We start from the raw sequence: 23,995 nt of genomic DNA on the forward strand, positions 1-23,995 counted from the left end.
AGTTCTGCATTGCATAATAAGCATAAAATATAGCACCTACATTTTTTTGTAGGAGTTTTTGGAAGAATTAAGTATGTCAATGGGTGTTGGCAAGTATTAACACACACTTGGAATGGAGTTTGGTCCCTAGAATATGCTCGATGGATCTGAATTATTGTTAGTATTTTAGCACTTCTTTTGGTGACACCCTAGTTATTGCCATGTGTTTCCCTTCATATGTGGGTACCTAAAAGGAAGGGAGCATTTAAAACCTGTTTATTTTTATTTGATCTGTGCTCAGAAAATATGCAACACACAATTGTGTATTTGTGAATTAAATAGTCTGGCAATTCAAAGTCCAAGTCTAGATATAAATTAATTACTACTATATTTTTTCTACATTTAAATCCCAGTTTACTAAAGTCATGTAGACTCATTTATACATAATTTGCGTTAATTCCTCACCTTTTGTTTTCCCTAAGCATTCCATATGACTGATTTTCCCTGTTTACTCCCCAAGTATTTCAAGTTTTTCAGTGTTAGATATGTCAGTTGCCAATAAACTGATCGTTCGTGCTAACACTTGTTTGTATTTAAGTGTCAGCATTGTTATTTCTAGAGGTACTCTTTTCTGTGGTTTCAAAACTCATCTTTCTTGGCATCTTGTATGAATATAGAAAGAAAAATTATAATAGTAAAAAAATAGGAATTTTTTTGGCTGCTCTTGTATTGCCTCTGGGGCCTAAGTGTCAGAAAGATGAATCTGGGGTTTGATGTGTTTGGCCGGTGGTTAGGGTTTTCTCCCAGTCTCACTGGCAGCACCTCTTAGTGTAAGAAATGCTATATGCAAAGAGAAAATGCACAGCCATGGTTCTGAAGTTAGAATAAGATATTTTATGTATTTTTAGAACAGCTCAGGTGTAAAAATGTAAAACCATTAAATGAATGCAAAGATAATCCAAATGGTTATAAATAATATGTTAAAACAAAACTGTTGTCATTTAAAAAACTGAAACCATCTGAAAATGCAAGATATGTATTTCACACATAGTATCTTTTTCACATAATTGTGGTAGAAGAAATAAGCAATTAAAATTTGGGGAACTTTTTCTGAATGGCCTTGGATTTATTTGGAGAATTTATTAAAATACCCCACTTATGTGATATTCTGTTAAGTTCAGTTCAGTCGCTCAGTCGTGTCCGACTCTTTGCGACCCCATGAATCGCAGCATGCCAGGCCTCCCTGTCCATCACCATCTCCCGGAGTTCACTCAGACTCACATCCATCGAGTTGGTGATGCCATCCAGCCATCTCATCCTTTGTCATCCCCTTCTCAGTTTCAGCTTTAGCATCATTCCTTCCAGAGAAATCCCAGGGCTGATCTCCTGCAGAATGGACTGGTTGGATCTCCTTGCAGTCCAAGGGACTCTCAAGAGTCTTCTCCAACACCATAGTTCAAAAGCATCAATTCTTTGGTGCTCAGCCTTCTTTACAGTCCAACTCTCACATCCATATATGACCACTGGAAAAACCATATCCTTGACTAGACGGACCTTAGTCGGCAAAGTAATGTCAGTGCTATGCTATGAATATGCTATCTAGGTTGGTCATAACTTTTCTTCCAAGGAGTAAGCGTCTTTTAATTTCATAGCTGCAATCACCATCTGCAGTGATTTTGGAACCCCCCAAAATAAAGTCTGACACTGTTTCCCCATCTATTTCCCATGAAGTGATGAGACCAGAAGCCATGATCTTCATTTTCTGAATGTTGAGCTTACATGACAGTAAATTAGAGTTATTGTTTACCTTTGGGAGTAGAAAAAGTTTTTTGTTTTTTTTTTAAAGCTTTCTTCTCATTTCTTCTCTATAAATTTTTAGAAATTGTGTGTGTGTCAAATTCAAATACTTCTTAAATTTCTGCTTTTATATAACATGCTGTCAGCCTATCGTAGGAAGAAATAAGAAAATGGCTTTTTAAGTTCAGAAATCACTTTGCTTCTTTTTCTCTGGAAAGAAACACGGATGATTTATTGCATTTATAGCTTTTGCTTTTCTAAAAAGAAAAAGTGCTCGGTGTCCGATTAAAAATATACTACTCTTCAACTTGGAATTTTTCCTTAAATGTCACAGATACTCAGTTTGGGATTTGCACCTATAGTACTGAGGTTTTATCACAATTGAACAAACATCTGGCCCTTGTAATGGTTTCCTCAGGCAGCACCTCTCTGCTCTACTCATGTCCTGTTCTCTGAAGGGGAGGATCTGAACCCAGTGCAAACTGGAGGCTTTGAGGGATGTTTAATGACACAGATGCCCTTTCCAGCTGCAGAACCTGAGCTTTGTGGGTTCCCTCAATGAGAAGTGGCCACAGATCCCCTTCCCATTTCCTTAGTCTTTCACTGCAGGAGCTTGATAATACGGTTTGAAATGTAAAAGCCAAACTACGCTTCTTCAGTTTTGTTTTGTTTTTTAAGCAGTTGATTTAAAATGATTTCATTCATGAGGATTGTCATCCTTGGCCTTAGTCTGAATGATAGAGATAATCATCTTCTGAGCATTTATTCCACTTCCTTGTTTTCAAAAGCCATATGGAAATGAGAACAAGGGACATAATGTAAATATTTGAAAAGTTCTTAAGACATTTTTAGATCTTCAGAAAAAACCCACAACTTTTAAAAGCTCATTAATTTTATATTTTATCCTCATGCAGAAAGACATTTACTAACTGTAGTAATTTTAAACTTATGAAAAGGCATGCAAGCTGCAGAAAGAGAAGAGAACTAGGAACCTACTCTCAGCAGTTCAGATGCGCTTGCGAGAGAGTGTTGCCAGTGAGGGCCTAGGGAGCTGGACTGACCTAGTATCTCATCATTAATGCTTAGTAGTTAAATATGACCTCCCTTTCACACATCACATGTATTGGTCTTCCATTTTCTGTTGCCTGTTTAAATATTCATAATTTCTAAAACTATATGTCCTAGAACATTAGGATTTCAGTCTGTTCTGAACATATATCAATGCTGTTGTAATTCTAAAGAAGTGATTAAAAAATTTGTTCCATAGTAACGCTCAAACACCTTCTACAAGACAAAAAATAGTAGCACAGTCTGGACAGTATTCAGTTGATCCCCTTGACTAATAGTGGATCACATAGAAATGATAAAATTTTAAGAAAATATGTATTGTTACATTGGTTCTCATTTTCACCTGTATGAAAAAAAATTGACTTCATTTGCATATGGAGGAAATTGAAGTTTCAGAGAATTTCAATGGCTTACAATGGACAGACAGGAAGTAGTGACCAGGATTACTACTCAGTCCCTTAATATTTTAGTCTAATAAGTCTTACCAAGGGGAAATAAATAGAACAAGCTTTTGAATGGTTAAGATTGTCTTTAACCAGGAAATATAGCAGTGTGGGGAGAAGGCAATGGCACCCCACTCCAGTACTCTTGTCTGGAAAATCCCATGGATAGAGGACTCTGGTAGCCTCCAGTCCATGGGGTTGTGAAGATTGGACACAACTGAGCGACTTCACTTTGACTTTTCTTTTTTTTATTTTATTATTTTTATTATTTTTTAATCACTGTGACTTTTCACTTTCATGCATTGAAGAAGGAAATGGCAACCCACTCCAGTGTTCTTGCCTGGAGAATCCCAGGGACAGGGGAACCTGGTGGGCTGCCGTCTGTGGGGTCGCACAGAGTCGAACATGACTGAAATGACTTATCAGCTTAGCATAGCGGTGTGGACTGGCTTTTTTCCTTTCCAGTAGCATTTTAATTTGCTTAAAATATATAAAAAATGAATCAGTCATAGGGTACTTTTGGTAAACTTTCAGAGTGAGCACACTTGGTAGCAAGCCTCCTGAACCCTCTCTCAAACTTCTTTCCAATTATTACCCATCCCCTCCTCAGTACCCCACACAGCAGTACCCACGGTTTTGTCTGCATTTGTTGTACTTGTTTTTGAACATTATATTCATAGAGTCATGTAGTAGTTACTCATTTGTCTCTGGCTTATTTTGTGCAACAGTATGCTTGTAAACTTCACCTGTGTTACATGTAGCAGTACTTCATCGTCACATATTTCTTTGTATGAATATACTACAATTATGTAGCCATTCTATTGTTGACTGGCATTTGGATTACTTTGGGACTGTTGTAAATAGAGCTTTAGTGACTAATCTTGAGCATGCCTTTCGATTGACATAATCACTCATTTCTGTTGGATATTACCTGGTTGTATACTCCAGTATTCTTGCCTGGAGAATCCCATGGACAGAGGGGCGTGGAGGGCTATAGTCTATAAGGTCACAGAGAGCTGGACATGACTGAAACGACCTAGCATGCGCACATGTAATTTATAGGTATGTCTCATTTTCATAGCCAGTTTTTCAGAGTATTAATTTACACTGCTACCAGCTAAGTGTGAGACTTCCAGTGCCACATCTTTATCAAAAGTTGGAATGGTTAGTCCTTTTAACGATTAGTCGTGCTAAGTAATGGGATCTCGTCATGGTGTCCATTTGCGTTTCTCTTGTGAGGATTGATGTAGAACAAGTTTTCATACCTTTATATTGGCTCTTTCAGTATTGTTTCATTTGTCTGCTTCTGTATAACACATCCTTTCCAAAGGAGATGCTAAATACAACAATCTTGTCAATGGTAACTTCAGATGAACCTTAATTTTAATGAAGTTTCTAGTATTTTGATTATTTTGAGATCAGTACTTTTTGTGTTTGTAATCTCTGATACTCTTTTGTATTTTCTTCTGAAAGCTTTATTTTATATTCTACATTTGGAACTGTCCTTGCCCTGAAATTGATCTTTGCATATGGTATGAAATAGAGGTCAGGATTTACTTCTTTTCTTAAATGGATTTCCATTTGGGTCATCACTGTTTGAGAAGCATACCCCTTTCCTGCTGATCTACAGTGGTAACTCTGTCACGAAATGTGTGTGCAAATGTAGACTGGCCTATCTCCTCCTTCTTCATTATCCATAGGTTTATTTATCTACCCTTGCACCAGTAGTATACTGTCTTAATGATAGTAAATGTATATATAAATTTATAGTATAGCTTTATGTATATAGCTTTATAGTAAATTTAAATATATGGTGCTGTAAATTCTAAATTATAGTATTTTGTTCTTCACTGAGATTGTCAGGCCTATTCTTGGCCCTTTGCCTTTCTGTGTAAGTTTTATAATTAGCTTATTGATTTTCACCAAAAAACAGACAAAAAACCAAAACTCTAGGGATTTGGATTGGAATTGCATTGACTCAACAGGTTAATCTGGGAAGTTTCATATTTTACAATATTGAGTCTTCCAGTCCACAAAAAAGACATATCCTTCAGTTTGTTTAGATTTTCTTTCATTGACTGTGGTGTTTTGTTGCTGCTTTTATGGGTACAGTCTTGCACAATGTATTTAGACTTATGCTGAGGTTGTTAATATTTTTTATTCTGTTGTAAATGGTATTTAAAGTGGTTTTTAACCCTTATAATTGTTTACCAGTGTATAGAGCTACATTTGATTTTTGTACATTGACCTTGTATCCATGACATTACTGAAGTTACTTATTTGTAGTAGTTTACCTTCAGATTCTTTGGATTTTGTACATAAACCATTATGTTTTAGCTGAAAAAAGTGTTATTTCAGCTATTTTGAAGTTAGTCTTATTTTCTTTCAATAATTACACCTTTTCTTCCCTGATACTTTCTAGTACCTCTACTACATAGAAGTGGTAATAAATTATAAATGTTGTTGCTCATATCATCTATAACCCCACTGTTTTTTTGTCTGCCTATTACAAAATTTACTGAGGGATTATTTTATTATCTCCATTGCTATGGAGATTTATCTGTTTCTGATTTTAGTTTGCTAGATTTTGTTTTATATATTTTCTGGCAGTCAAATTAGATATAGAATTTTTGTATTTTCCTGGTGGATCGAACCTTTCATCTCTTTGAAGTATCACTTTTTCTATCAATGCATCTTACCTTTAAATCTATTGACCTTTAAATCTACTGTATCTTTCATGTGCTTTCTTTCAATTAGATTTTACACAATGTATCTTTTCCTATATTTCTGTATTCTTATAGTTAAAGGTTCTTTCTCTTATAAAAAGGATATACTAGTTCTTTTCTAATTCATGTATACAATTCAGCTTGTATACATTTAACTACTGGTATTTGGAAGAGTCAAATTTGTATCAACCTCTGTATTCCATTTGTCTCATCTCTTTGTTCCTTTTCCTTTCTTTCCTACCTCTACATTTTAGAGTATTTTTTATTATATCATTCCCAAGCCTGTTTTTTAAATATGTTTTTGAAAGAATGCTTTCCTATGATTTTTTAACTGAATAATGAATGAAAGGAAAATAAAATACACCAAAAGTTGTTTGGGATCTAAAACATATTGGCCTAAGTTCTACTTTCACATAATGAAAAGTGAAATTCTATACAGTGCTTATCTGTATACAGTAGAAAAGTAAAATCTCCAGAGAGAAAATATTTATAGCTGGCAGTTTGCCATTTATATTTGAGGAAGGGATTGGCTCCAAAGTGTTTATTTTTTATTCAACAGAATCTTTGAATTCATGTACAGAAGACTGTACTTATGGCAGGGTCTCCAGAGATTTTGAAAGGAAACAAATATAGCTTTGTATGCCAAAAAAAAAGAAAAGAAAAACAAACCTGTTTAGATTAAAAAGCACCTAAAGATTTTTTTGTCTGCTGCATTGTTTTCAATTGCAGCTGCAGTTGTTGAAAATTGCTATGGTTTTCTAACTTAAAATATTTCCTGACTTAATAATGATCAGCAGCATTTTCTCTTAAGTAATTTTTTTATCATTTCAAGCAAAACAGTTTATTTTAAAATTCAACAGTTTATTTTAAAATTCAACATTCAGTTTCTTAATTGTCAACTGGAAGAATTATTTAAACATTACAAGTTTTTCAATATTTTAGAATATTTATGATTGTCTATTCTACTTTGCACAGTTTTACTTCACTCATTGCTATTAGAATGTAGAATATACTAAGATACATATCAAGTAGAATATTTTTTGCTTTCATATGTTCAGAGAGTTGATTGCAAACAAATAACTTAAGAGTAATATGTGTTTATTGTGAAAAACTTAGAAAATGATAAAAAGTGAAAAAGAAAAACATTTGTCAACCAACCAGTTACTATTTGGTCTATTTCTTTTTTATAGTTTTCAGTATTTAAGTGTTATAGTAAGATCATATGCTTTTTATTTTTATTTTTCTGATATTCATATCTTCTTAATTTTTGCATAGTTCCATCATATGATTCCACCCTATATTTTTAAATATATGCTCCTAATTATGGAGATATAAACTCTGTCCTTTGTTGTTGTTGCTGCTGTTTAATGATGAAGAAACTTAAATATTTCTTTTCATCAATTATCCTATCCCTGGAGTAGATTCTAAGACATTTAATTACAAGATCAGAGATATTAGCAGCTTTATGGGTCTTAACAACATATGTGAGCTCCTTGCTTTCCAGAAGTGTACCAGTTTCTGCTTCCATTAGAACCCAGTGAGACCTCCTATCTTCTAACACTCTCTCCAAAAAGAAACTCACATTCATATTTTCCTCTGTTAATTTGATAAGAAAATAATATCTCATTTAATTTGCTTCCCTGGTGGCTCAGAGCTTAAAGCATCTGCCTCCAATGCGGGAAACCCGGGTTCAGTCCCTGGGTTGGGACGATCCCCTGGAGAAGGAAATGGCAACCCACTCCAGTATTCTTGCCTGGAGAATCCCATGGTCGGAGGAGCCTGGTAGGCTACCGTCCACGGGTCGCAAAGAATCAACACAACTGGAGTGACTTCACTTTCACTTTCTTTTCACTTTAACTTCTTTTATACTTATATCCTTTTTTTTCTGTGTGTGTGTGTGTGTGTTTTACCTACGTGAGGTGTTTTTCTGATTTATGTGTACTTTGGTCATGAGGATCTGATGAGTTAACAAGTATAAAGTGCCTGGTGCCTGGAGAGTACGAAGCAGGGTTCAGTTCAGTTCAGTCACTCAGTCGTGTCTGACTCTTTGTGACCCCATGAATCGCAGCACGCCAGGCCTCCCTGTCCATCACCAACTCCCGGAGTTCACTCAGACTCACGTCCATGAAGGCAGTGATGCCATCCAGCCATCTCATCCTTTGTCATCCCCTTCTCCTCTTGCCCCCAATCCCTCCCAGCATCAGAGTCTTTTCCAATGAGTCAACTCTTCACATGAGGTGGCCAAAGTATTGGAGCTTCAGCTTTAGCATCATTCCTTCCAAAGATTGCCGGGAGAAATATCAATAACCTCGGATATACAGAGGACACCACCCTTATGGCAGAAAGTGAAGAGGAACTAAAGAGCCTCTTGATGAAAGTGAAAGAGGAGAGTGAAAAAGTTAGCTTAAAGCTCAACATTCAGAAAATGAAGATCATGGCATCTGGTCCCATCACTCCATGGGAAATAGATGGGAAAACAGTGGAAACAGTGTCAGACTTTATTTTGGGGGCTTCCAAAATCACTGCAGATGGTGATTGCAGCTATGAAATTAAAAGACGCTTATTCCTTGGAAGAAAAGTTATGACCAACCTAGATAGCATATTCAAAAGCAGAGACATTACTTTGCCAACTAAAGTCTGTCTAGTCAAGGCTATGGTTTTTCCAGTGGTCATGTATGGATGTGAGAGTTGGACTGTAAAGAAGGCTGAGCGCTGAAGAATTGATGCTTTTAAACTGTGGTGTTGGAGAAGACTCTTGAGAGTCCCTTGGACTGCAAGGAGATCCAACCAGTCCATTCTGCAGGAGATCAGCCCTGGGATTTCTCTGGAAAGAATGATGCTAAAGCTGAAACTCTAGGACTTTGGACACCTCATGCGAAGAGCTGACTCATTGGAAAAGACTCTGATGCTGGGAGGGATTGGGGGCAGGAGGAGAAGGGGCAGACAGAGGATGAGATGGCTGGATGGCATCACCGACTCGATGGATGTGAGTCTGAGTGAACTCCGGGAGTTGGTGATGGACAGGGAGGCCTGGCATGCTGCAATTCATGGGGTTACAAAGAGTCGGACACGACTGAGCGACTGAACTGAACTGAGGATAATAATCATTTATCTGTTTTACAGTTGTTTTTCTCATTCGTTTACTTGCCTTTTAATTTTATAATGCTGTTATTTCGTTCGTTGCTTTCTACTTAGTCATTTTCCCTGTCCTGTTGTGAACAACTGTATATTTATATTTCGTATAGTATTTTAATCTTTGTGGCCTTTTTTTAAATTTAAATCTTCCATATATCTGAGGTATGAAAATGAATGTTTTCTTACCCATCAGTTTCTCCTTATCTTCATTCTAGAAGAGCATTTTAAGTTGACATGTGAAAATTTAAAATACATATTCTTACATTATAAATTTTACCTTTTAAACTGTCTTCAGGGCAGCTTTAATTTGACTGCTGTTCTCCGACGGCATGGGAAATGGCTAGGTCATTAGTGGTTTTACTAGCCCAGCCCCATTGTGTGTGTGGTTCTTTCTCCTATGCTGTGGCCTTGAGTGCTCAGCCCTGTGTTTTGTTACTAATGTCATCACTTAAGATCTTCCTAAGTGTTTAGTGAGGGGCAGGAAGAGCCTGTGTGTAGATACATTTTTTGACTTAAGGTTGGGTCAGAATGCCCCCAAGAAGGTCCAACTGAGTCTAGAAGAGCTTGGAGGGCAAAGGAAGATTATTTGGATGAAAAATAGGGCCTGAGAGCTGCAGGGGGAAAGGGAGAGGAGTGTGTCTTGGCAGAAAAATGCCATGAGCAAAGACTTGGAGACATGAAATACCATATGGGTTTTGGGACCTAGTAAGTCGTCTCAGTTGCATGTGTGAAATAGGGGATAAAGTGATGCATAAGATACAGCTGAAGAGGTCAACAAAGGCTAGATTGTGAAAGGCTTGCTTGCTTTTGTATTCAACAGTATTATGTTTAATGTTGCCATTGCACACCTACTATGTGCCAGACTTTGTTCAAGGCTGTGGACACACAGTGATTAGCAAGACAGACACGGTCTCTGCCCGCTAGGAAATGCATGAGCAGGACGCAAGCAGTAAATACTCAAATCAGTGTTTCAAAAAACATATGACCACATATCATTAAGCTGCTGCAAGGGAAAGAATAGTCTAGTCAATGAGAGGAGAGAGGAGGGAAAGCTCATTCATTTCACCTGAAGGTCTCTTAAGACAGGGCATTTGAGCTGAGCCCTGAGGAGTGAGTTACCTGTGGAAGAGTGAGGTTGGTTGGAGTTGTAGGAAGGGCAAAGGCTCCAAGGCAGGAAAGTACTAGGAGCTTTCAGGGGAGTGAGAGTGACCAAAGCGTGGTGCTTGGAGGGAGGCATAGTGAGGGATAGACTGAAGAGTCAGGGGCGGAATGTATAAAGCCTCACAGGAAACATTACGAGTTTGAATATCATTCTAAGAATAACTGAAACATACTAGCAGATTTTAAGTGGGACTGTGATAATATTCCATAATTTCTAAGATGTGTATTTTTTTTCACATTTCAATATAGGAATGTTTCTTTCAGTTGATGTGATTTGTTTAAAAATAAACACTAGGAAATAATTGAATTTGCAGAGCTCTTTTCTTTTTTGGTGGTATATAAAATAAACTCTTAGGTTTGATGTTATTTAATACTCTATATTTTTAAACTGTATGTTGCCCGGGGTACTGTTTGGAAATGGGATTAAAAGGGCAAGAGAAAAGTAGGCATATTCTTAGATGTTGTTCAGACCAGACATATTGGTAGATCAGACTAGAGCAGTAACAGTGTTATGGAAAGAAATGAACGTATCAGATGTTTTGGAGATAGACCCTGGTCCTGGATTAGAACATAGTGTTGGCTTGGATGGAGGGGAAGGAGGAAATGGAATACTGAGAATAGATCCCTGGTTCTAGAGGTAACAAGTAGATATTTGGTGGCACTATTTCTTTACATGGTGAAAGATGAAGGAAAAATTTTAAGATCAACAGTATCATTTGGGTGTATTGAATTAGAGTTGCCCTTGAGATATCCATATGGGTGTGACAGTCAGGCAACTGGATTAAGTTAGATCTGATGTTTAGAAAAGAAGGTCTTTGCTGGAGATTCAAATTGAAATCCTCAGATATAGATGGTGTTTGGAGCTATTAGAATGGATGAGGCCATCAAGAGAGACCAGGGAAAGAGAAGAAAAGAAGGCCTAGGACGAAGTCCTGAGAAACATATTTAGGGGTCAAGTAAAAGAGAAAGACTGCGGAAATGTGGCCAGAGAAAACCCAGGAGCATACAGGACCATGGAATTTAATGGAAGAGGAGAGTTGTCAAGTGCATTAAATACCACTGAGTGTGATGTTTTTTTGCCGTACATCAACATGAATCAGCCACGGGTATACATGTGTCCCCACCTCCTGAACCCCTCCTCCCCCATCCGTCTCCCTCCATATTCCTCTGGGTTGTCCCAGAGTACAGACTTTGAGTGCCCTGCTTCATGCATCAAACTTGCACTGATCATCTGCTTATGTATGGTAATGTATATGTTTCAATGCTGTTCTCTCAAATCATCCCACCCTTGCCTTCTCCCACTGAGTCCAAAAGTCCGTGTTGTACATCTGTGTCTCCTTTGCTGCCCTGCATGTAGGATCGTCATTACTATCTTTCTCAAGTCCATCAGTTCAGTTCAGTTCAGTTCAGTTCAGTTCAGTTCAGTTCAGTTCAGTCGCTCAGTTGTATCCGACTCTTTGCAACCCCATGAATCACACATGCCAGGCCTCCCTGTCCATCACCAACTCCTGGAATTCACTCAAACTCATGTCCGTTGAGTTGGTGATGCCATCCAGCCATCTCATCCTCTGTCATCCCCTTCTTCTCCTTCCCCCAATCCCTCACATCATCAGAGTCTTTTCCAATGAGTCAACTCTTCGCATGAGGTGGCCAAAGTATTGGAGTTTCAGCCTCAGCATCAGTCCTTCCAAAGAACACCCAGGACTTATCTCCTTTAGAATGGACTGGTTAGATCTCCTTGCATATATATGTGTTACTATATAGTATTTGTCTTTCTCTTTCTGACTGATTTCACTCTATATAATGGGCTCTAGTTTCATCCACCTCATAGAACTGGTTCAAATGCATTCCTTTTTATAGCTAAGTAATATACCCTTGTGTATATGTACCACAACTTCCTTATCCATTCATTTGCCAAAGGACATCTAGGTTGCTTCCATGTCCTAGTTTTGTAAATAGTGCTGCAGTGAACATTGGGGTACACATGTCTCTTTCAGTTCTGATTTACTTGGGGTTTATGCCCAGCAGTGTGATTGCTGGCTCATAATGGCAGTTCTATTCCTGGTTTTTAAAGGAATCTCCACACTTCTCCATAGTGGGTGTACCAGTTTGCATTCCCACCAACACTGTAAGAGGGTTCCCTTTTCTCCATACCCTCTCCAGCATTCATTGTTTGTAGACTTTTTGATGATGACCATTCTGACCTGCATGAGATGATACCTTGTTGTGGTTTTGATTGGCATTTCTCTAATAATGAGTGACATTGAGCATCTTTTCATGTGTTTATTAGCCATCTGTATGTTTTCTTTGGAGAAATGTCTGTTTGGGTCCCTTGCCCACTTTTTGATGGGGTTGTTTGTTTTTCTGGTATTGAGCTGCATGAGCTACTTGCATATTTTGGAGACTAATTCTCTGTTAGTTGTTTCATTTGCTATTATTTTCTCCCATTCTGAGGGTTGTCTTTTTACCTTACTTGTAGTTTCCTTCATTGTGCAAAAGCTTTTAAGTTTAATTAGGCCTCATTTTTTAATTTTTGTTTTTATTTCCATTACTCTGGGAGGTGGGTCATAGAGGATCTTGCTGTGATTTATGTCACAGACTGTTCTGCCTATGTTTTCCTCTAAGAGTTTATAGTTTCTGGTCTTATATTTAGATCTTTAATCCATTTTGAGTTTATTTTTGTGTATGGTGTTAGAAAGTGTTGTAGTTTTATTCTTTTACATGTAAATGACCAGTTTTCCCAGCACCACTTGTTGAAGAAGCTGTCTTTTCTCTATTGTATATTTTTGCCTCTTTTGTCAAAGATAAGGTATCCATAGGTGTGTGGATTTATCTCTGGACGTTCTGTTTTGTTTTTCTGGTATTGAGCTGCATGAGCTATAAAGACCTATATATAGAAAACTATAAAACATTGATGAAATAAATCAAAGATGACACAAATAGATGGAGAAATATACCATGTTCTTGGATTGGAAGAATCAATATAGTGAAAATGAGTATACTACCCAAAGCAATCTATAGATTCAGTGCAATCCCTATCAAACTACCAATGGTATTTTTCACAGAACTGGAACAAATAATTTCACAACATGTATGGAAACACAAAGACCTCATATAGCCAAAACAATCTTTAGAAAAAAGAATGGAACTGGAAAAATCAACCTTCTGACTTCAGACTCTACTCCAAAGCTACAGTCATCAAGACATTATGGTACTGGCACAAATTCCTTTGGATTTTGCAAAATGATGACCTTATCAAGGGCCATTTTGGTGGAGTCCTAAATACTGGAGGCACCCAAGAGCAAATGAGAACTAGCAGAGTAGTCCAGAATCTTGGCTATTAAAAGGAGTGAGAAATGTGGCTCTAGCCAAAGGGATTGTGTGTGTCCTGAGGCCATGTTTAGGATAATAGCATGAAATTTTATTAATAGATCCTGAGGGAATGATCCAGTAGACAGGGAAAGAGGGCAGTAGAAGATACAGGAGCAGAGGGGTCAGCTAGAAAAGCAAATAAACTGAGAGTTGAATACGGATGAGTTCCAGAGGCCATATGGCAAGGGCCTTTGTACTATTATCCCTGGAGAAAACCTGAAGGGGCTTTAAAAGTGAAAGTGAAAGTCACTCAGTTGTGTCTGACTCTTCATGACCCCATAGACTATACAGGCTCCAAAATCACTGCAGATGGTGATTACAGCCATGAAATAAAAAAGACGCTTACTCCTTGGAAGAAAAGTTATGACCAACCTAGACAGCATATTAAAAAGCAGAGACAATACTTTGCCAACAAAGGTCCATCTAGTCAAGGCTATGGTTTTTCTAGTAGTCATGTGTAGATGTGAGAGTTGGACTATAAAGAAAGCTGAACACTAAAGAATTGATGCTTTTCAACTGTGGTGTTGGAGAAGACTCTTGAGAGTCCCTTGGACTGCAAGGAGATCCAACCAGTCCATCCTAAAGGAAATCAGTCCTGAATATTCATTGGAAGGACTTATGTTGAAGCTGAAACTCCAATACTTTGCCCACCTGATGTGAAGAGCTGATTCATTTGAAAAGACGCTGATGCTGGGAAAGATTGAGGGCAGGAGAAGGGGACAACAGAGGATGAGATGGCAGATGAGAAGGGGATGACAGAGGATGAGGTTGGATGGCATCACTGACTCAATGGACATGAGTTTGAGTAAACTGCGGGAGTTGGTGATGAACAGGAGGCCTGGTGTGCTGCGGTCTTTGGTGTCGCAAAGAGTCGGACACAACAGTGACTGAACTGAACTGGGACTGTACAGTCCATGGAATTCTCCAGGCCCAAATACTAGAGTGAGTAACCTTTCCCTCTCTAGGGGATCTTCCCAACCCAGGGATTGAACCCAGCTCTCCTGCCTTGTAGGCAGATTCTTTAGCAGCTGAGCCACAAAGGCTACTGGAGTGGGTAGCCTATCCCTTCTCCAGCAGATCTTCCTGACCTAGGAATTGAACTCGTGTCTCCTGTATTGTGGGTGGATTCTTTACCAGCTGGGCCATTTCAATAGGTTAATCATTCTCTCATTGTGGAGGATGGGTTTGGAGTTGTAGTGAGTGGCTGAGAGCACAAACCCCGTTGGAATGCCTTTGCAAGATGTCAAATGATAGTGAGGAGGCCCTCAGTAAGATTGGAGAAGAGGGGAGAGCTTGGAGATGAACAGAAGAGAAAATCAGAGGAGCTCAATGCTTGTACATTGGGAGGTGATCGAAGATGAATCCTGTGTCATTGGATATGTTGACTGGGATGGTGATGATTGTGATTTTTAAAGTGGTTTTCCATTAGTCTATCTTTAACTCTGACTGGTTAATCTGTTATCCATGTATTGATTGATTAAAATCAGAGCAAATTTTTGGTTTCGTTTCTTGGGAATTTCTAGCTATTCTCAGATATCAGTTGGGAGGCTGCTCTGGGTGATTTTAAAAGAATGATTTAAGTGAATCTGTTTTAAAGTAATGCATTTGAAGGCTGGGGAAAAAAAAATTGACCTCTCATTGACCAGCCTTGTTTTCCAGAATTTGGGGGCTAGAAAGTTGGATTTGAAATAACTTGCTCTACTTCTGTCGTTTCTCATTGCTGATCTTTAGGCTGCTGGCTTTCAAAACACGCTTGTAACCATCGTGGTCCTCTGGTTTTCTCCCCCACTCATCTGTCCTGCAGCAGCATGGCAGGCACACTCTGCACTTAGATGCTGTCTGCTGTTTTCTGCCTCATCCCCATTTCCCAGAACAAAGTAATTTTCCATGACACATAAGGCCCATATTGTTCAGCCTTGTTGATGCTGCCAGACCTCAGTGGACCTTTCTTTTAAAAGGAGCTTTCCATATCCTATTGTGTTGTCTGGATCATCTCCAAATCCAGTTTTTAATTTCCTATTGGCTAAATTGTATTTTTTTTTTCTTTCGGCCTGCGCTCATCTTCTGTTTAATCCTGGCTTCTCTCCTCTGCTGTGAGGGAGACCTTAATCTCTTTTGGGCCATCAGCCATGCCATTTAAAAATTCCTTTGGGCATCTGTTCAGCTGGTTTAACATTGTTCAGTCCCACTTCTTGGCTGGGGTTTACTGTCTCCTTGCCTGCTTCTGTTCCTTTCAGTAAAGAGTATGATGGTTCCTCATGGGGGGATCCATGTGCTCCCTTCCAGTGTAAGCCCCCTTTCTGTGGCTCTGTTCTAATATTCTAGTGCCAAATATTTAACCCATTCAGTTGGTCAGGAATCCTTGGGCTGAAACACTGGGTCATTCCATCTTACAGAGAGATACAGAGAGCACCAATGCTAGACATGGCCCTGGGACATTCTGTGGCTTGCACACCCTTGGTGCTTGACAGGTCTTTCTTTGCAAGGGTCGCCTAGAAAAATAGCATCTTCAGCACCTGCAGTGCCTCAGATCTTTAGATTTCAGGTACGATGATACTGGACGTTAAGGCCTTGCTAAAGAACAAGAGGAGGGTACTTGATTAAACTGCAAGTCAGTCAGTGGTGAGTCAAGGAGTGCGTTTTCTGACTTGCATCTTTGAAGTGTATATGTCCCAGGTTACTTGATGGGCTCACATTTGAGTTAATTCTGTTCATTCTCTCAGATGACCTTCAATAACCATCACCATGGTGGGAAATAAGATGTGGTAGGTACAGTCACAAACTTAGATTCAGAGGATTGTTCCTTCACTAGGCATTGCTTCTTTGTCAGCTCTAACACTGATTGACTGGGTAACTTTGAGGCAAGTTACTTCTCCTTTGTAGGTTTCAGCTTTCTGGTTCTTAAAATGAAGAAATCGAACCAGGTAATCGTCAAAGCCTCTTCAAATTGAGATGAACCTTTTCATTAATCTAAAAATACTCTGATGACAGGAAGGCTTCTTCTTTCCAACCATACAAAGGCTGTGGAGATTTTCCTGTGAGTCGTCCTTTACCAAAAATGACACCCCATTCCCGTCATCCCCCTCTCTCAAGAGCCCTGGCAGCAGAAAGAAGGCTTGTCAGAGAGCTCCTTCCTTGAATAGGTGGATATGTCCTACTTGGAATAAGAAAAAGGAAAATCAACAAAGCAAAGGTAGGAGATGTTAAGAAAATGAGAAAAAGACTTGTTAATTCAGAACAAAAAGCGGAAGAGTATATCTGAAACAAAGAAAGCCACATTTTATTGACCGAATATACACAAATACCCCTTATCCCCATGTACTTAGTCTGTTACGCCTATAATACAAAATATTTGATCGATCATTGATGTCTTATGTATTTTATTGTTGAGGTCTTTGAACACAGTTGTAACTTCTTTATTAGTTAATAAGGGTTACCTGATTTCAGCCCCTTTTAGAAAATCATGTCTCCTCTCTGTACTTTTACCTTATTTCATAGCTCATTTTACCTAAGTGAGAGTTGAGGGACAGTAAAAGGTTGGAGTTCTGCTCTGCTGTGTAGAATCCCTAGTAACAATCAGTAGGTTTTGAAAAGCCTTTGGTCCATTGAGAAAATGGACTAAGTAGAGAGGGATGGGATGTGGTGGGAGAGAATGGGTGGGAGGCTCATGAGGAGGGGGCAGGTGTATGTATACATATAGCTGATTCACTTTGATATAAAGCAGAAATTAACACAACGTTGTAAAGCAATTATACACCAAAAAAAAAAAAAAAGCATACAGACAAGGATCACTGGTCTACCAAGTAGCGCAATGGTTAAGATCCTCAAAGTATATGGTTGTGTGGGTCATTGGCAACACTGCTCCTTTAAAAATGAGCCCCTGGCAGTTGCATTTGCCCAGGATTATGCTCTGTTTCACTTTGTGACCTTTGTGTAATCTTGTTATTGGAGAATTCACATCAATGATCTGCTTTCTTTGGTCTGCACAGTTCTTTTCTTGTATTCATTTTCATTGAAATGGTAATGTTTATATCTGCCTTGCTTAGTAAAATATAAATAGCAAAAATGTGCATGAGAAATCAGTGCTTACACTGATGTATCAGCTTCATCTGGGTTGTCAACTGAGAGATCGCTGAACAGTTACTCCTGTATCACTTACTGGGTAGACAGTGTAGCTGGTGATAGACAATATCATATATGACTTTTACAGACGCCTAAGCAGAATTCTTTTAGTAACTTACTAGAGTCATCCTTCATTAAGCAAAAAGAAAATCTGTGATATTTGAATCATTCAAAATTTAGTTTCATAATCAAAGTTCAGTTTCAGCAAAAGCAGACTAAAGTATGCATCTTGGTCAGGCTTTTATTCTAGTATAATACATTTTCTTAACCTTTAGCCTTAGAGTTAATCTTCAATGTGGCAGTTCTTATGAATCTGTTTATAGATAGGACTAACAGTGGAAAAATATCTTGTCATCAAAGAAAATTCTAATGAAATAATGGGGCTTTTAAATATAGATCATTAGTCAGAGACATGAAACAAACATCCTCTTATTAAGCTATTACCTCACCTCATTGTTGAAAGCATGGAACTGCAGAGAGCTAGAGTATATCATTTTCATAAAATAGTTGTTGAAGAGCTGGTCTCCAAGCATTTTAGGTTATTTTTTCCTATTCATTGAAGTCCAAAATATTGCTCATCTGAACTTCTCTGTTAGTCACTATTACAGTAAATCTGAGACTGCAAGACGCCCAGTAATTCATTACCAATGCAGAACTTTTCACCTTAAGGTCAGTTATTCAGTCCTTGAGCTGACTGTCATTAACAAGAAATCATCATCTTGAATGAATAAAAGAAATAATAAAAAGGAAAGCAAGAGAGTTTACTTCAAGAATCTGGACTGAAAAGCCACCAGGTTTCTAGACGCCATTCCTCCTTCCTCCTCCTTTACTGTCCACTGTCCCATTTTAGAAGGGAATAAGCTGCTGGCGAGGTTGAGTTGAAGGTTCCCTGCCCCCAGAAGTAGCCCTGTTAAGCACTATAATGTCCCCACATACTCTGGGAGCACAAAGGATGGGCCCTGAAATCTGCCATAGAGGAGGGCCAGGGAGAGTTTCTGAACAAAGTGGGCAGAGGGGAGAATTTCTAGTGGAGAAAGTTGTGAGCACAAAGTCAGTGAGAAATTGAAGACTATAGGGTTTCCAAAGAACTCTAGTACTTATGCTCATAGGGCTGAAGCATGAATTAGGAAAGAAGTTAGCTAAGAACTATGGCCAAATGTGTAGCCAGACGCCCGATGATGAACGGTACTCTGTTATAGATAGTGGTCCATATTCTCTAGCCTCAAAATGGTGTAGAACATTCTGAGTGATGGAATATCCCTGGCAGGTTTGCAGTTTGGTGGAGAATGGATTTTTTCAAGTTAATTTAATTAATCAATTTGGTTGTGTTAATTAAATTAATTACTTTTGGTCTTAGCTGTGGCAGGCAGGATCTTTAGTTGTGGCATGTGAGCTCTTAGTTACTGCATGTGGGATATAGTTCCCTGAACAGGGATCAACCCCAGGCTCCCTGCATTGGAAGAGCAGAGTCTTAGCCACTGGACTACCAGGGGAATCCCTGGAGAATGGATTTGAGGGAGGAAGACAAAACTGGAGATAAAGAAACCAATTAGGGGGATGAGAACTACCAGGAAAGAAAAGAGAGTAGGATTCGGAAGGGAAAAGTAGGAGAGAAGGAAGAACTGACACTAAGGTTCCTGGCTGGGGTGACAGCATGGGCTCTCAGGAGACAGGAATTCAGGCGAAATGGAGGTGAGCTGAGGGGGAGAGCAGTAGGGAGTTCATTTACTATGACTGTGTCCAATAGATATTAGATAAAGGGTTCTGAAGGACAGACCCTTGAGAGAGATTGGGAAACCATCAGCATGCAAATGGTAATTAAAGCACTTCTGAGTTTCTTTCCAGCCCTTAAATCCTGTGGTTCAATGAATAACGTAATCTCTTCAACAAATGCCCATTTCAGGAAGTCTAAAATGAGCAGTGGCCGGTGTGAAGTGACTTGATGACACAGTGCAATTCCGTCTCTCGTGGTTATGACTAGTAAATCAATTGTGATCCCAGCCTGATGCTGACACTGAAAATCCATCAGGACAGATTTAATAAGTGTCTTCTTTGTGTTAGATGTTGCAAGGAAAATTCACTTTTTTTTTTTTTAAAGATGTGAAATCATTTCGTTGAGTTTTCCATTCAAGTTGGGGTAAGATGTAGAGGTTTAAACAAAAGGGTAGAGGTCAGAGAGATTGCTCAGGAAAGTCAGGAAGTGGGGTTTAGAAGGAAGACAGTGAATAGTGAATTTGAGATGATAACAGAAGATGAAATGGGAATGATCAAGAATAAGAAGGATCGTGGCCAGAGACCAGGACTGAATTCATGCCACGTGACGTCTGTGGAGAGAGTGGAGAGCAGAGGAGAAGGTAGTTTTGGGGAATAAAGCAGGTCACAGGGAGGGCCGGCCTGAGCCCTGGCAGGCACCACCTTCAGGCTGAGAAAGGGTGAGGCTCAGTGAGCCTGGGAGGCTAAAGGTAAAACGAGAATAATCTTCCATCAGGGGTCGTGAAAAGGGAGTTTAAGGAGAAAGGTGACCAGATGTGATGATGACTGACTAGAAAATGATCACTGAATTTCATGATAGGTTGCCTGCTGGTGGTTTTTCTCAAAGGATAGAGTTAGAAAGACAGAGTGTAGGTCAGTAAGGGAAGAGTAAGAAGAGGAGTGATAATTATAAGAGTAATAGTAACATGTACACTTCCTAAGTTATATGGTAGGCAGTGTTTTATGCACCTTGTGCATTTTAATTTTGTAAATTATCATAGTAATTCTAGAAACATACTAGTATTATTAATGTTACTAGTATTGTTACTGCTTCCTTTTTACTGATGAGGTATACTAGGAGATAAAAGCAGTGAGCATAGATAGTTCTTTTGATACAGTTTGCAAGGATAGAAGAAATGGAAAAAGTACAGTAGGGGACATTGTGGTTAAATGAAAGCTTTTCTAAGAGATTGTGACATTTTTGGAAGCAGTGAGGGAAGGAGCCAGGGAGGAATCATTGAAGATGCAGGAGAAGGATGAGCAGGTGGGACCAGAGGAAGAGGTGACAGGTAGGCATGGAGAGAGGGCCCAACCTTAAGAAGGGATGCCGTTTTGAGAAAATTAAGAAAGTTTTATAGTCACTCATATTTTACAGTTCAAAAGTGAGACTGTTTCTGAAGTTACGCTTGATAGTGTTGGACAGTTAGGAAGAAACGTGAGAGAGCTGCTGAATATCATTGTGTGCGTCTTCTTTTCTTGAAAAATTTCTGACTCGGTGTTTGAACTTTTAGAAAAACTTAACTTTATCCGTATGAACTTGCCCAAACTGGATTCTGTTGAGTGTGATTTCACTTGTCATGTTCTTTATCATTTGTTACCTCATTTTGTTATTTGGACATAAACATGAAATCTTGTTCACATGTGTTTGGATGCAATAATTGCATATTCTCTTGATTGTTTCTCAAAAGAAAAAAAACAAAACAAAACTGTATTTGGGACCTATTTGGTCGAGAGGCAGAGAGGACAGAGAGCCTGGCAGTTACAATGTGCAGTGTGGCCATAAACAAGGAGAACAGAAGTGCTGGGGGTGGGAGACTGGAGAGGGCAGTGAGTAGCACAGCTGAGGATAAAGAACTGTATGGAAAAGTCCATTTGTGACTTTAAAACTGAGACTTCACTTTTACAAGAACACTTTTATTAACGGGAGATAGAAAGCACAGGACCACTGTCATCAAGTTTATAGGGGACAAAGTGAACTTACAAGTTGGCCACTGGCTGATCAGTTGGAGCTGCAGTGACATTTAGGATCTGAGTGGCTATAAATTGGTGACAGGAAATGGTTCCCTGTGAATAAAGTCTTTCCTCTAGAGTAACAGGGACTGGCTGGCTACTTTGCTGAACTTATCAGATTCTCCCTCTCTCCCTCCCTCTACTCCTGCCCCCTTCCCTTCATGGGAATGCTATTTAAACTTAACCAAGTGTTTGTGCTCCATTGCTGAGTCGTATCCAACTCTTTGTGACCCCATGGACTGTAGCCTGCTAGGTTCCTCTGCCCATTCATTATCTCTAGAACTGAATAAATCATTGCTCAAGCAGTAAATAAATCATTGCTCAATTATTTCAGCTGCCAATTTGCCAGATAGAACTATTAGTATTTATAGCAATCAAAAAAAAGTGACAAGACTTGCACATATTGCCACTGTAGGAATATCCTCTCCTTGGAAATGAAGAAATCAAAAATATTTAGAAAACACGGACTGGGGCAAGTGTAGCAGTCCTTTCAGTTTCAAAACATTTCCTGAGGAAAAGTAAATGTTTTCTTTCTCATAGAACCCAATATTTTGTCTGTTGAGATATGTTCATCAAAACATTTTATTTATATATAAAATGTTTTAGAAGTTCATCCTGTGTAAACATGATCATCTCATACTAATCGGGGGGTGTTGAGCATCTCTGTCTCTCCATTAATATCTAGTGTTTGTCTGTGTTTTGTGTCTCACGGTCAATGTCTTTTTTGCAGATATTGATGAATGTGTAAACAACACTATTTGTGACAGTCACGGGTTTTGTGACAATACGGCTGGCTCCTTCCGCTGCCTCTGTTATCAGGGCTTTCAGGCCCCACAGGATGGGCAAGGGTGTGTGGGTGAGTTCTTAGATTTTTTCTTTCTCCTGACATCTCTCTATCAAGAAGAAATCAAAATCTTCAACCACAGGAGAGATGGAAGCAAGGTAACTGGGCAGAATGACATCATAATCTGATCTCGTATGGCTTGGAGAGGTGCACAGTGACCCTGCGGCTTCCAGAATGGTTAGGGATGTTAAGAAATAGAGAAGCATAACTTTGGATTTAAATGTATATTGAAAAGAGCATCTGTTTAAACTCTTAGCTGGGTATGCGGAACACTCCAGTCCCTCCTGCACAGGAAATAGAGTCTGGTGTGTGGTAGAGCTTGTCTGTCTTCAAAATGTACCTCCCTTAGGCAGTGCGTTTAAGGAAACGTGTTGGCAGGAGTTTCTGTTTCCAGGAATGACACCCGTAAAATGATGCTTTGGCTTATGCAAGCATAGTTCTTCCATCTGTTCTGAGATTGTCAGAGCTGGAAGGAATCTTGAGTATCATCAGATGTCCTAGAATATGGTCCATCACATGCTCACATAAAAGAAGCCACTTCCTAGGTCATGTTCTGACCAGCCATGATTTCTTTAAGTCCAATTCATCATGAGGCATACTTGCTATTAGAGCAAGTAAATGGGAAAGAAGTTATTTAATTCAGCACTTCACAGATAGCAAGGCTTTTTCTTTACTCTTAATTAAGAAAAATTGCCTCTGGTTGTTAGATGGCAGATGACACTTGAGGATGAGTCAGCAACGTTTTAGTTTGGAAATTTGCACTGAAAGCAGCAGTTCATTTCCCATCCAGATTGAACTGGGAAAACAAAGTCGGTTTGGAAATTTAACAATAAAATCACTTCAATAGTAACCACCTTTAAGGTAACACTGTTGTAATCACTTGTTCCAATTCCTGCTGTAGTTTCCTATGCACTAAATTACAGTGGTAAAAACCATCTGCCATTCACTAAATATGTTGACTTAATAGGTCCTGCGGTCTGGCCCTCACATTCTCAGGCTCACCGCCTGCTTCCTCACCAGTTATGTTCCTGCAGCATAAAACTGCTTATGATTGTACATGTAGCTGGGAAGTGATTAGGCTGTTGTTTGTTCCTTTTGCTGAGAATAACCTCCTGGCCTCTCCTTCCCTGAGCCTCAGTCCATCCCATTCATTCCTGAAGCCAGAAGTTCAGTGTCATCTCCTCCCAGGTACCATTCCTGTTCCACTTCTCACCCTCCAGCTGAGCTATGATCCTTCCTTCCGCTTCCCAAATACCTTGAGCAAATTCTATTGTAATACTTAAATCCTTTTGTGCAATAAATCAATCATGTATGTGCTGCCTGCAGCTGCCTTTTCCAAGCTCCATGTAATTGGGAACATTGTCTGTCTGTCTCTCCTGACTGGGCCTAATGTTTGGCCCACTGTAGGTGCTCAGTAAATGTTAACTGTTACCTATTGTGGTATCAGATGTCAAACCACTGACTCCACTTAGCTTCTGAGCCCTTGGTTAATGTTCATTTCTAACCAGGCAGATGAACGCACCAAATCCATGTATATGTTTCATTTCGACCCACAACATACCACCCTTAGAGAAGGAATATCTGTT

The 23,995-nt window shown here is 39.1% G+C and overlaps 1 protein-coding gene across 9 annotated transcripts in view; it reads left to right on the top strand.

Moving 5' to 3' along the window:
- Positions 1 to 23,995, top strand: part of LTBP1 (latent transforming growth factor beta binding protein 1) — a 455,261-nt gene that overhangs the window by 373,105 nt on the left and 58,161 nt on the right. For 6 of the 9 annotated variants that reach the window (XM_040224607.1, XM_040224608.1, XM_040224611.1 and 3 more), the window contains one exon: positions 22,296 to 22,421. The exons of the other annotated variants lie outside the window; for them this stretch is intronic. In XM_040224607.1, the coding sequence (XP_040080541.1) occupies positions 22,296 to 22,421 (126 nt within the window). The remainder of the gene's footprint in view (positions 1 to 22,295; positions 22,422 to 23,995) is intronic. 9 annotated transcript variants of the gene reach the window in all.

This window comes from Oryx dammah, unplaced genomic scaffold (assembly GCF_014754425.2).
Source record: "Oryx dammah isolate SB20612 unplaced genomic scaffold, SCBI_Odam_1.1 HiC_scaffold_25, whole genome shotgun sequence".
NCBI classification, from domain to species: domain Eukaryota; kingdom Metazoa; phylum Chordata; class Mammalia; order Artiodactyla; family Bovidae; genus Oryx; species Oryx dammah.